The sequence below is a fragment of the Dysidea avara genome, chromosome 3, assembly GCF_963678975.1.
Source record: "Dysidea avara chromosome 3, odDysAvar1.4, whole genome shotgun sequence".
Classification (NCBI taxonomy): domain Eukaryota; kingdom Metazoa; phylum Porifera; class Demospongiae; order Dictyoceratida; family Dysideidae; genus Dysidea; species Dysidea avara.
The window spans coordinates 45,674,545-45,687,798 of record NC_089274.1 but is presented as its reverse complement, the minus strand read 5'-3'; the positions used below and the strand labels follow the sequence as shown (position 1 = coordinate 45,687,798).

At 38.1% G+C, this 13,254-nt stretch overlaps 1 protein-coding gene across 1 annotated transcript in view; it reads left to right on the top strand.

Annotated features, from left to right (window-relative positions):
• Positions 1-13,254, top strand: part of LOC136248556 (adhesion G protein-coupled receptor L4-like) — a 215,115-nt gene that overhangs the window by 176,179 nt on the left and 25,682 nt on the right. The window contains exons 22-26 of the mRNA XM_066040325.1: positions 653-809; positions 866-947; positions 10,836-10,902; positions 10,961-11,064; positions 11,963-12,092. Of these exons, the coding sequence (XP_065896397.1) occupies positions 653-809; positions 866-947; positions 10,836-10,902; positions 10,961-11,064; positions 11,963-12,092 (540 nt within the window). The remainder of the gene's footprint in view (positions 1-652; positions 810-865; positions 948-10,835; positions 10,903-10,960; positions 11,065-11,962; positions 12,093-13,254) is intronic.

The following is a 13,254-nucleotide window of genomic DNA, read 5'->3' as shown; positions in this document are numbered from 1 at the left end:
TGCGGCCCTTGAAAAGGCTATGGTGAAAAAAGATTTGAAATCCAAGGTGGCGGCCAAGAAATGGCTGTGATGGTAGGTTAATGGTAAAAATTTTAATAACGACAATTCAGGTGAATTTGGTGCCGCATGGTCTTGGCACAAAATTCACCTGAATTGCCGTTATTAAAATTTTTACCATTAACCTACCATCACAGCCATTTCTTGGCCGCCACCTTGGATTTCACATCTTTTTTCACCATAGCCTTGTCAAGGGCCGCACTCCTTTTTTTACAGCTTAGCTGTTTTTGATTAAATATCAATGTTTCCATACCATTGAAATATCTGACAGTGTTTTTGTGTCTCTTAACACTGCCTTTCCATCTTGGGGACATTTTCCCCAAAACTGAGTTATTACTTTTTAATGATGAAACTTACTCATAATTTTTTTTTCAAATTTCAATGCACATTATACTGTGTATAATACAGTACTATTTACAGTACAATGTGTAAATTACCAACATTTTGCTTTATGCTGTAATTATTATGCATACATACATGCACATCTCACTCACAATGGGTTGAAATTTACACCAGTGAAATTATGTCAAATGCACATTACATACATAAATGTGCTACTAATGTTGCTTTACGATGATGTTACTATTTCATGTAGATTGGCTGTACATTTGTTACACTGTTACTTCATTACTTTTTCCTGGCTGTGTTCTCTTGGGAATTATGTGAGGGAATAATGGTCTATACAATGTTTGCAGCACCATTCTATAAGGGAAAATTTCAAAGACTACCATTTTATCTACTGGTTGGTTGGGGTAAGATAGACTAGGGTTTGTACATTTACAAATTATGTGTTATTGTTGTTCCACAGGACTGCCAATCCCAGCAGTAATAATATCCGCTGCAATATCAAATGAACATTATGGATTAGAACATGACAATGAAATAATCGCGTATGTTTGCAAAGATAATATATCTGGGGAAACTGGTCTTATTGCCCATGACAGATTTTTCACCACAAACACAGTGCTACATGAGTAAACTATCAAAAATTTTAATAATTTGCTTTTTGGCTGCTATTCCCAAGCCCAGTAACCAGCTGTACACACACACACACACACACACACACACACACACACACACACACACACACACACACACACACACACACACACAACACACAACACACACACACTACACATACTAAAATACTGAAGCCATGATGAGTTTCTGCGGATCAACAACACCTACATGGTAGTGGAGAAAGAAATGGGACACAAATGAAAACAATAGTACTGTAAGTCCATGATGCATGCATTGTAGCTGCTGCAGTTGGTTAAAAGGCACATCTCAGGCCGAAGCAACATCAAACAGTGAAGAAATCAATCCAGTAACCTTAAGCTATGCTTTGCTGAAGGCTTGAGTCATTTAACTGGTAGACAATTTTAATTTTAAAAATTGAAAATTTTCGTAGAAACTGGTTGGGAGGGCTTTGGGGTTACTCTGAAGATTTTATTTATTTTATTTATTAAGGCTTTACAGCACAAGTGCTGAAGGTCTGTAGGACACCTGGTCCTACAACCTGTCTAAAGTTGATGACTGGACCTAGGCAGTCTCAGATTTTAAGGGTTTCTAAGCAATACTGCCAAGCTGTCATGAAGGAAAAGTGAGGCTAGATTTTCAGGGCAAAAAAGTTTGCACCTCCATGCCCTCTATTATACAATACTACTATACTGTATGATAATAATAGATTTCTACTAACAGACTATACAAGTGATTGACCAACCACCTAACTGAATGATTCTGTCATATACAACAAGCATACATAACTCAATGATAACTGTGTTTTTTTGTTTGTTTTGCATTTAGACATTGTTTTGGCTCTAAACTTGCCCATTGCAGTACTATAGTGGGTACAATGCATGCATCACAGACTTTTTCTTTGTGCAATTTCTTTTTTGCTTGCATTCAACACAAAAATGTCAATGCATTAGTATGCATCAATGGTTTAGTGTGTTGTCTGTCATGTAAGAATGAAACAGAGATCTTGTTCACATGCCTCCAACAGTCAAGTTAAAATACAAAGATGCTTCACATTTTGTTTTCTAAAATTATGTAGTACTGTGTACCAAGCAGAACATATGTACAATAGCTGATATGGAAGTGAAACAGTTATTGTACTTGCCAATAGTTAGTATAGCTAGGTGGTATGCATTTGTCCTTGCCTTGTTTTTGTTAAGAAGGTCATTTGATCACCTTGAGAATTGAGACTGCTGGAGAAGTATAATATGCTACCACTTCTAGTAAAGCTTTGACAATTGGATAACCTCAATACATGATACTGGTGCAATTATAAAAAAATTAAAAATGAAATATAATTCTGGTAATAAAACGTAATGAACAATATACGAATCATGGTATTACATTGTAGCAAATTACATATGTGGACACTAGCATGTTACCACCATTGCAAAGTAGAGGTTATGCGACACAGCTATGTTGTAATACCATCATTCATATATTGTTTCACTACCTTAAATTGCTGGAACCCTTTAAATGAATAATTTTTAATTTCCTAACTTTGTTAACAGTTTTGTTATAGCATAGCTGTGATGCACATGAGTGACTGTTCTATTTGGATATGTAGCTATGACTGCTTTATTCGAGTATCTCGATCTTGCTGCTGATCTCAAGTAAGCTATACAGTAGATTATGGGGTGTAGTTACCATGTCTAGTTTTCTACAGCAAAACTTCAAATGATTACAGTTAGATCGCTGTAGGGTATGATCACCCAGTTCTGATTGTTTAAAGCGTGATCACTGTAATTTGATTTTTTTTTAAGGTTGTGGTCATTGTTCTCAGTTTTCAGTAGCAATCTGATCACTTTATAAGTGCAACTGCAGGCCTCTTATCATACAGTACGACAGTACTATATAGTAGGGACCACAAAAGAGTAGGCGTGGTCCACAAAAATAACATCACCCAAAAACCAGCCTCAATTTTCCCTTACAACAATGAGGCAGTATTGGTTAAGGTAAACCTAAGCCCAAACAAGCTTTCAGATCAACCCAAAATGTTTTCAACAAGTTGTTATGAAATTTTTAAAATAATTTATTTAATGGAACTTTCTACTGACTAACTGCCTGACTAGTCACGACTGACTGATGCCTTCAGACAAGCGTAACTCAATAACGGCTAAGACTATGGGCTTGATTTTTTCACTGTTTGATGTCACTTCAGCCCATGGGGTGCCTTTGGCATACCACAGTATATACAATGCATTCTTCATGGACTTACCAGCATCCTCCTTTGTGTCCCATTCATCTTTGCTGACAGCAAAAAGTGTCAATTTGGAGATAGCACGTGATGGCTTCCCTTTGTAATGGAAATCGTCCATATTTTTATAGTGGCTGTTTTGATTGCAGAGGTGCTTTTCAAACAGCTTTTGATTTGTACTGCTGTGTAACAGGTTGAACACAGCCAACAACAAAGCGTAATGGATACAGACAATAATTGATATAACTGGGACAAGTGGTACCATTTCTTTCAGTATGCATAGACTGCAGAGGTGCTTTTTGAACAGTTCTAGATCTGAAATGCTGTGTATTGGGTTGAACATAGCTGACAACAAAGCGTAATGGATACTTCACTTTTCAGATGATAATTGATATAGCTGGGGCGCGTGGCACCATTTCAGATGTGGTATGCGTGGGTTCACCAGTCATAATAATAATATTTACAAAAAAAAGTTAACAAACAAGTACACAGAAAAATTTGGAATTTTCAACTAGAGTAGGGACCATAGGACATCCATAAAAGGTACTGAAACAAGCTGGAGTAGTGCACGATATTAAATCACAGTAAAACAATAAGAAGTGTTATATCCCTACTGTGCATTTTTATTATGGTATCTTGAGTACAGTAGGGATATAACACTTCTTATTGTTTTACTGTGATTTAATATCGTGCACTACTCCAGCTTGTTTCAGTACCTTTTATGGATGTGCTATGGTCCCTACTCTAGTAAAATTTTTCTGTGTACTTATTGTAAGTAGTGTATAAACACTTCAAATAGTGTTGTATATTCTAAATACAAGTATACTGTTCTAGAGGAATATTGATACCGAAAATTAATGCTTCAGCATGGTTTCCTTGCATGAAGAAAACAATGACCATGCAATTGAAGAAGTGTAAAAATAATTTTAGAAATTAAAACATGGTAATAGAGATCACTGAAAAAAGTAAAGAAACAAGAGTCAAACAAGCCAACATGTTAAACACACAGAGATCTCTATTTGGATTCAAATAAACATTTATACAGAAGCATTCTCAGTACTTATCTGCCCCTGATTTATATAAAACTACTGCTTTTTCCTTAATCTCTAGCTACCATATCCATTGAGTCCAAAAAGAGATCTCTGTGTGTTTAACATGCTGGCTTGTTTGACTCTTGTTTCTTTACTTTTTCAGCGATCTCTATTCCCATGTTTTAATTTTTTAAATTATTTTACATTAGTTTGTTTACTTTTATAAATCCATTTATGGATAGGTAACATGATAATAAAAGGTGCTGGTGGTGCTTGATATTACACAGTACTAAACATGTACAAACATCAAATTAGTCATAATGTACAGTAGCTGTTAAAAAGTCAGCTCACGAATCACACACAGAAAGGGGTGAATGGGAAGTTCGATACTGTAGTACAGCTGAACCCATTAAGCAGAGCCGATCTGTCCTGGTGGCTATCCCTGGACAGGAAGTTCGTGTCAAACCCCATTGCACCAACAGTCCCGTCTGTGACAATAGAGTCCGATGCATCCAGCAAGGGCTGGGGTGCAGTACTGAATGGTCGGACTCAAACAGGAGGTGTTTGGTCAGCAGAGGATAGGAAACATCACATCAATTACCTGGAACTGCTGGCAGCATTTCTAGCTCTCCAAGCATTCGAGAAGATTTGGACGAATACAACAATTCTTCTCCGTTTGGACAATGTAACGGCAGTAACATACATCAACCAGAAGGGAGGCACTACCTCCACACTCTTGTGCCAATTAGCGATCACAGTGTGGACCTGGTGCATGTCCAGGAACATCACACTCACTGCAGAACATCTTCCGGGTCACCTCAATACGATAGCGGACCAGGAGTCTCACTCAGTTCGAGACCGTTGCGATTGGATGCTGAACCCAAACGTGTTTCAGAGAATAAGGGAGAAGCTGGGGCCCCTGGAGGTGAACTTATTTGCCTCTCGCCTGACCAAGCAACTTCCCCTGTTTTACAGCTGGAGAGCAGACCCAGAAGCAGCAGCAAAAGATGCCTTTATGCAGGATTGGTCTCAACAGTGGGGCTATGCCAACCCACCTTGGTGTCTGATCCATTGTTGCCTCACCAAGGTGAAAATACAATCAGCTCGATTGGTGTTAATAACGCCCTTGTGGAAAACCCAATCTTGGTTTCCAATAGTGCTAGAACTCCTAGAGGATTACCCTCTGATTCTACCGACCCTGTCAGATCTGGTAGTGATACCAGTAGGTCAGGACTTCCTCATGAAACAGGGAGTGCCCCAACTGATCGACTGGCCTATCTCAGGCAATCCTACTCATCGCAGGGACTTTCTTCAGAGGCTTCGAGCCTTATGCTCACCTCATGGAGAGACAAGACTATTATTATTATTATTATTATTATTATTATTATTAGCACTTTACAGTGACCAGCACTGAAGACTAACTCCAGCTACAGTTCCTCCTTTGCTAAATGGGCTAGCTGGTGTCACCAGTGGGGTAGAAATCCCCTTTCAGGACCTATAGCAGATGTCATAAACTTCCTGGCTGACCTTTCCTCTCAGGGCTACCAATATCAGTCTCTTAATTGATGCCACTCAGCAATATCTTCAGTACATGAAGTGGTGGATGGAGTCAGTGTTGGAACTCATCCCGCAGTTGCAAGACTATTGAGGGTACTTTTCATCGAACACCACCCATGCCTAGATATTCATCCTTTTGGGATGTAGGTGCAGTAATTAACTACCTCAACAGTTTGGGTAACAATGAGGGACTGACCCTTAGGCAACCAACACTTAAAACTGTAATGTTGTTAGCCTTGACTAGACCTTCTTGATCAACTGACCTGTCCAACCTGAATGTAGACTGGAGGTCTTATCGGTCAGATGGGGTGACATTCCAACCAACTCATTTAGCAAAGCAGAACAGGTCATCTAAGCACATACCAGATTTTTTCTTTCCGTGCTTCAAGGATGACCCTATATTATGTCCAGTAAGGGCATATGAACAGCGTACCGAGGAATTTAGAGATTTGCAATCATCTAAGCCAAAAACTTGTTTGTTCCTCTCTTGGATTGGGAAGCACAACCCAGTGACCTCCTCTACAATTGCCAGGTGGCTTAAGGAGACTATGAAGGATGCTGGGATAGATATCAGCATTTTTAAGTCACACTCTGTGCGAGGAGCTGCCTATTCTAAAGCAGCTGGAGCAGGTGTTACAAATAAGCAGATACTTGAGGCTGCAGACTGGTCCTCAGAAGGCACCTTCCAGAAGTTTTATCATAGGAATTTGGATGGGGATGACAAAACTAAGTTTGGCACAAGTGTTTTGGCATCCCATTGTGCTTCAAACCATACATGAACGGAACCTTCTGAAATGTAATTTACAAATGGCTCAGGGCATGAAGTGCCTGCATGCTATTTGGAATTACATGAGGAAGGTGAAGTTGAAATATCAACATGTCCCTCCCACCAAACCCTGTTTTTAATTAATAATTGGTATATTTTCTCCAGTTTCTCTTTTAGGCTCACCTGCACAATTTCCAGCTGAAGAGTTGTAGGTCACTGCATTGTGAAAGTCGCAAATCAAGAACTACAAAGAAACCAATGGAACTCGACCGTGTGGCACTTTTATAGTGGGACTGTCATTTTTCGTCATTTTAATTATTCTGTCACATGTATAGACTTCAAAATGGCTGTCACATCCTTGTATTTGTGCCAAATACATGTTGATATTTCAACTTCACCTTCCTCATGTAATGCCAAATAGCATGCAGGCACTTTGTGCCCTGAGCCATTCATAAAGTATAGCATGCTGTGGTCAGCAATCTGATTTATCAAATATGCATGCACAATTGTGCAGCTATGTGATCACAATAAGTCAAGTATGCAGTGGTACACAACAACATTGTTGCTCTGGTATGAATACTGTGGTTAAATATAGGTAATGATATAGGGTTTCCAAATGAATGTGTTGACATAAATAGATTGGATACTTATTAACACATAATTATTAACACGTTGGTTTCTCTTGCAGAGACTAAGTCAGAAGACTAATGACAAAGTGAACCTACAAGAAGCAAATTTGCTTGAGAATGGGTGCTATCATTGTAATATGCATTTAAAAATAGGTCATGGACGTGAAGAAAGACATAGGAAGGAAAGTTATGTAATTTTTATCCCTAAAGAGTACTCACATTTTGCTCTGGGAGCCTGTATTCCGCGGAATACGGAATAGCAGAATTACGGAATAAGCGAAAATCACATTCTAAATATTTTGTTATTGTTTATAGCCTCTATAATACATTCCTCACCTCATAGAGAACACAATCACGATAGCACCGATCCTCAGGGCGATCTTTAAATAGGATATGTACAAAGATATTCACTCTAGAACAATCTAACTAAGCTAAATTACCATCAAATACACTTCATTACACAATCGCTAGAAAACTAGAAGTTCTTTGTGCTATACTTACTCATACCAGCTGTCACACACGAGTAACTGCCCAAATTTATTAGAGTTATATACGAAGTGTTAGAGCCGAGGTTGGAGCTCTGATGTTGGGAGCTGAAAGCAGTATTATTCTCCGAATTTATTTGAAACACTTTAGGAAATGGTAACAGAGTTATAAGAAAGGTCAGATTATTCCATGCATGCAGGGTAGCTACCTAGGGGGTGGATTGTTTTGTCTTAAACCCTTCGGCCAGTTAGCTAGCTGCCCGTGTGTGACAGCTGGTATGAGCAAGTATAGCACAAAGAACTTCTAGTTTTCTAGCAATTGTGTAGTGAAGTGTACAGTAGTTTAGCTTAGTTAGATTGTTCTAGAGTGAATATCTTTGTACATATGATTATCCTATTTAAAGATTGTCCCGAGGATCGGTGCCATCGTGATTGTGTTCTCTACGAGGTGAAGAATGTATATTAAAAGTTATAGAGGCTATAAACAATAACAAAATAAATTTAGAATGTGATTTTCGTTTATTCCCTAATTCTGCTATTCTGTATTCCACAGAATACAGGCTTCCTTTTGCTCTAGCCCTGTGAGAAAAAAATAATGATAAAATAATTGTACAACCAAGTACTAAGAATAATAAGAAATGCGGTTAAAATTATGTCATAAACAATAATAATGAATAAATAGATAAATGATAAAATAATGTTTGAGAAAACTACATGGCTTAAGTTTTCGCACTCACCGGGAGAAGAATCCATGTTGTATGGAGAGACAATTGTATAATGGACGGGTGTTTTCGTGGAGGTGATAGAAACAGTATGACAATTCTATTTAATGCTGAACAAAACAGTTAGCACATGATGCCTACTACAAAGGAGGCGGATTCAAATACCTATTTAGATGAGAGAACTACTGTTCCTTTGTTTTTGAAAGTGTTGCCAGCTGGCACACTAATAGTGCGTTTACACTAGCAGTTGGGCACGGTACGGTACAGTACAGCACGGCACGGTACGCTTAATTTTGCTAGTGTAAATGGGTATCGATCCGAGCCAAACCGTTACGTGCCGGGCTGACCTGGCCCTGCTACTTCAACCGTGCTGGCTCGGTACGGCACGGCACGGTAGACAAATTGAAACAAACCTTGCTATATCCTTGGATGCTGCACGTAAATACGATGGCTTCTACCATGGCCAAACGTGAAACAAAGTCCAGTTACCAAGTTCAACTTGAATGAGCTGTCCATAGAGCGATAGCCGCTGATATTGTCCTTCAAACGGATTGCCGGTAACTTGTACGACAGCAACAGCTTGAAACAAGCTTGAAAACGGCGAGGGAATCTCGTAGGACGATACTTTAGCCATCACGTGCTTATGTATAAACTTGCCCAGCACGGTTATTTCCTTACCAATGTAAACGCGCACTTAAAACGTAGCGTACCGTGCCGTGCTGTACCGTACCGAGCTGGAGCTACTAGTGTAAACGCACTATAAGTCTCAAGTCACCATTCCAGCTGCCAGTGAATGGCAGGTAGCTAATTAAGGTGGCCAACACAAAGAGGAAATTTGCCATGCCAGCTGCACAATAACAGGATTAATAACGGTATGTTTGTTTGTATTGTTTACTTAACTGTATTTTATATTTTTTCTGGCTTGCTAGGCTCTGGTTGGCTTGGATGTCTGTTTGTACTAATGTATTGTAAGAGAGTGTTATCTTTTCCTGTATTATTTACTTGTATTGTACATTTTGCCTTTATCTGGCTTACTAGGTGTTCTGGCTGGCTTGGCTGTCTTCCTTTATCTGATTCACCTGGCTTGTATACTCTTACAGTATATGTATTGTGTATCTCCTGCAAGTTGTGTATGCATATAGTGTGTACCCATCACTGTGCCATTGCCACACCACTGATGAAACATATTTAGCTACTGGTGACCTATAGTTGATGTTGATACTGTGCTGTATATTGGCTACATAGCTGAATAATATTCATCTTTGGTGACATTGCCAAAAATGTATAGTTCTCTCCTGTATGTTTTGTATGCCTATATACTATGTACACATCACTCTGCCATTGCCACACCAATGATGTACCGGCACTTGGCCTCTAGTTACGATGCCACTATTGTGTTGTATCTGTCACTATTGTGACATATTGAGATTTTGATTGTGCCTTCACTACCTATAGTCACATGCATAACCTCACCAGGGGGTTGTTGTGTTGGTGTATGTATGTGACCCGGTCCTAGTAATAAGAAGAAGATGAACAAAATGGCTCAAAATGGCAGATTTCAGTTCTTTAAAAAGTACCTTTATCAGGTCCTTTTGACTTCATCTTTGCTAGTGGACCTAAACTTCTTCCAAATTAATTTTTAAGGCTTCTTTTGAGGTTGGAAAAGATTTCTAAGTTGGTGTTTAGCTGAGTGTTCTATTAGGATGTTGGAAAAACAGGGGTACCTCTATTATGAACCACTACCATGGTTCATGATAATAAGATGAACAAAAAAGTATATTTCAGTTATTAAAAAAAAAAAACTTTTATCGGTACCTTTTCACTTCATATTTTCCAGTGGACCTATACTTCTTCCAGATTAACTTCTAAGGCTTTTTTTTGTGGTTGGGGCAGCTTCCTAAGGTGGTGTTTAGGTGTGTGTTCTATTAGGATTTGGCAAAAACATAGGCAACATGAATTTGTTACTGTAGCATGAAAGGACATGTGCTGATTTGTTAAGTCTCTCTAGTCTTGTGGCTGTGGTCTCGCAGGCAGGAAAGGCAGGCAGACTAAAAAGCGGATTTTGTGATATTTGAAAATTTTATTAATCAGCCTTCTGTGTTTTCTTGTGTTTAATGATGGAATTTATGCTAGATGCACTAAGACTCCTCTGTAAAAGTGGTTTTCGTCTTATATGATAATTTATATGTGGCAAGATTTTGCAGGTACCATTGGGAACCCTACTAAACAGTACACCACCATATTTTTTATACTCTAATGACATGTTGACATCACTTCTTGCATTTGTTTGTAATTGGTCAGCTTTGTTTCATGACTGAGGTCATCATGTTTTGCTAATTTTAAACATTTGTTATACAGTAGCTACTTGTTTCAGGTGTTGGATATCAAACAAGGATGGTGCAATATGGGCCTTTATTGCTCCTATGGCTCTCATAATATTGGTGAGCTGTAACATTAATGCAACACAGAAACCATTATCGAATGTGTGTACATATACAGGTGAACTGTTTCTTTCTTACTGTGTCAGTATATAAGATTTACAAAGTCAGAAAATATAGACAGCAAATGTCTGGTGCACAACAATCTAATTTTGAGCTAGCACGGTATGTATACAGACAGTATTAAGATGCACATTTGTAAACAGAGTTGAGGGGTAATGAGTTACATTTGTAACATGCTATGTAATAGTATTATTTATGTTGTGATGAAGTAATATAACGCATTACATGACAAAGTAACAAGTAATATATAACGTATGTTACATCTGAAAATTGTAACACGTTAAGGCGCATTGTATCCAGCATGTGATTTGCTGAATCTTGGGCTCTGACAGTGCTGAATACGAATGTATAGGCAAGAACAAAGCGTGATAGTGTATGGAGAGTGCCCTTGAGATCAAGATATTACAACAAAGTATGTTTTTGAGGCTGAACTACACCAGAGAAACATATGTCTCACTTGTGTCACTTGTAGTTCTAAGCTGGGAGCCTGTATTTAAAAGGTCGGGCTTAATTTAAAGTTTGTAATGAACAAATGTAATATGTATTGGCATTACTAGTTACAGCCCTCAGAGTAATGTGCAATATGTAACTTGTTACTATTTTTCTGGGAGAAATATATAACTTTAATCCATTACATTGTATATAAGTAATGGGTAATATGTAACAAGTTACATTTTTAGAGTAATGACCCCAACTCTGTTTTGTCAACTACTGTACATTATTGTTCAGTGTAAATCTTTTTAATGCCACAAATAATGGTTTTTAATGCATAACATGTTGATTTATCCCACAAAAGCAATATTTAGTGCCATGCTAGCACACATTAGCCTCAGGTCAGCATCACATACAGTAGCTACAGTGCAGTATGTCATCTTACTCTCAAACACAACCACAAATGACAATTCATCATGACGTACCTAGCATAACTTATCTCAGTATTTGAATGTTTCTATTATACACACCTGTATGAATGCATTTTTAATTAACATTACTTCCTTAGTACTGTTCTGATGAGCATTCTGACATTGATGCCTTTAATGGGCATTACCTGGATATTGGGGTTGTTCTTTGTGATTGACAGTGAGTCAGAAGTATTGGCATGGATATTCACTGTGTTGAACTCATTACAGGTATTGTATACTGTATATAAGAAATAATTAGGAATTTTAAATTAAAGTAGGGACAGTGTCTAGTGCTGCAATAAAAGTACTGAAACAAGCTGGGTCAGAGTAGTACATAATGTCCAGATACTGTAAGACAGTAAGAGGTGAATATCCCTACTGTGCTACACTCAAAATGCACAGTAGGGATATTCACTTCTTATTGTTTTACACTATTTGGACATTACATACTACTCCAATCCAGCTTGTTTCAGTACTTTTATTGCAGCACTAGACACTGTCCCTACTCTAAGTTAAAATTCCTAATTTTTTCTTACATTTGTTTGTAAACTTTTTTGCAAGCTCATGACCACTAAATAGCCTGCTGTTTGCAAAACCAATCACAATATTATACAGAGTTAACCACAGCACTATATTTAATAGTTATACCATGGCCACAAGGGATTTTCCTGATATATATGCCCAGGCCCGAGGGCGAGGGGATATATATCAGGCAAATCCCAAGTGGCCATGGTATAAGTAATATATACCACTCTGGCATGCTCACCTAATAGGTGAAGGAAGACAAACCTGCATTCACCACATTACTTTTATACAAAGGTTTGCAAAAATCGATTGTGGGTTTAAATTGTGGACACAAAAAGAAATGATTGTGGGTTTCACTGGTTGGGGTGATACCATTTTAAACCAAATAACCACTTTGTGGATGAATAAAGTTACCTAAGGTGCTAAAATAAACACTTAGACATATAGGTTGTGAATGTTTGAGGCATCTTTTCATGCAGTTGAAATGTACTCTGTAGAAAAACAATCCCCACATTGCAAAAATGATTATTTAGTAACTGAACTATGCAATGCTGACTCGCTCAATTCTTTTTACTTCACAACAATGCCCCTAACTAAATCAACATGTTTAACTCAAACCCACAATGCAAAACTTTAAGCAGCTCTAATTCAAACCCACAATGCAAAACTTTAAGCATCTCTATATAAATAATTAAAGGGAACTGATGCTTTGTGGCTGCCTCAGCATCAAAGGCAGTTGTGGTCAGGGCTATATCATAATATTGCCCTAACCACAGGGTGATATCTAGATATTTCCCTGTGGTCAGGGCAATATGTGATATATAACCCTGTGATTTCCTTTGATCTGAGGTGTCAAAGTGGTATA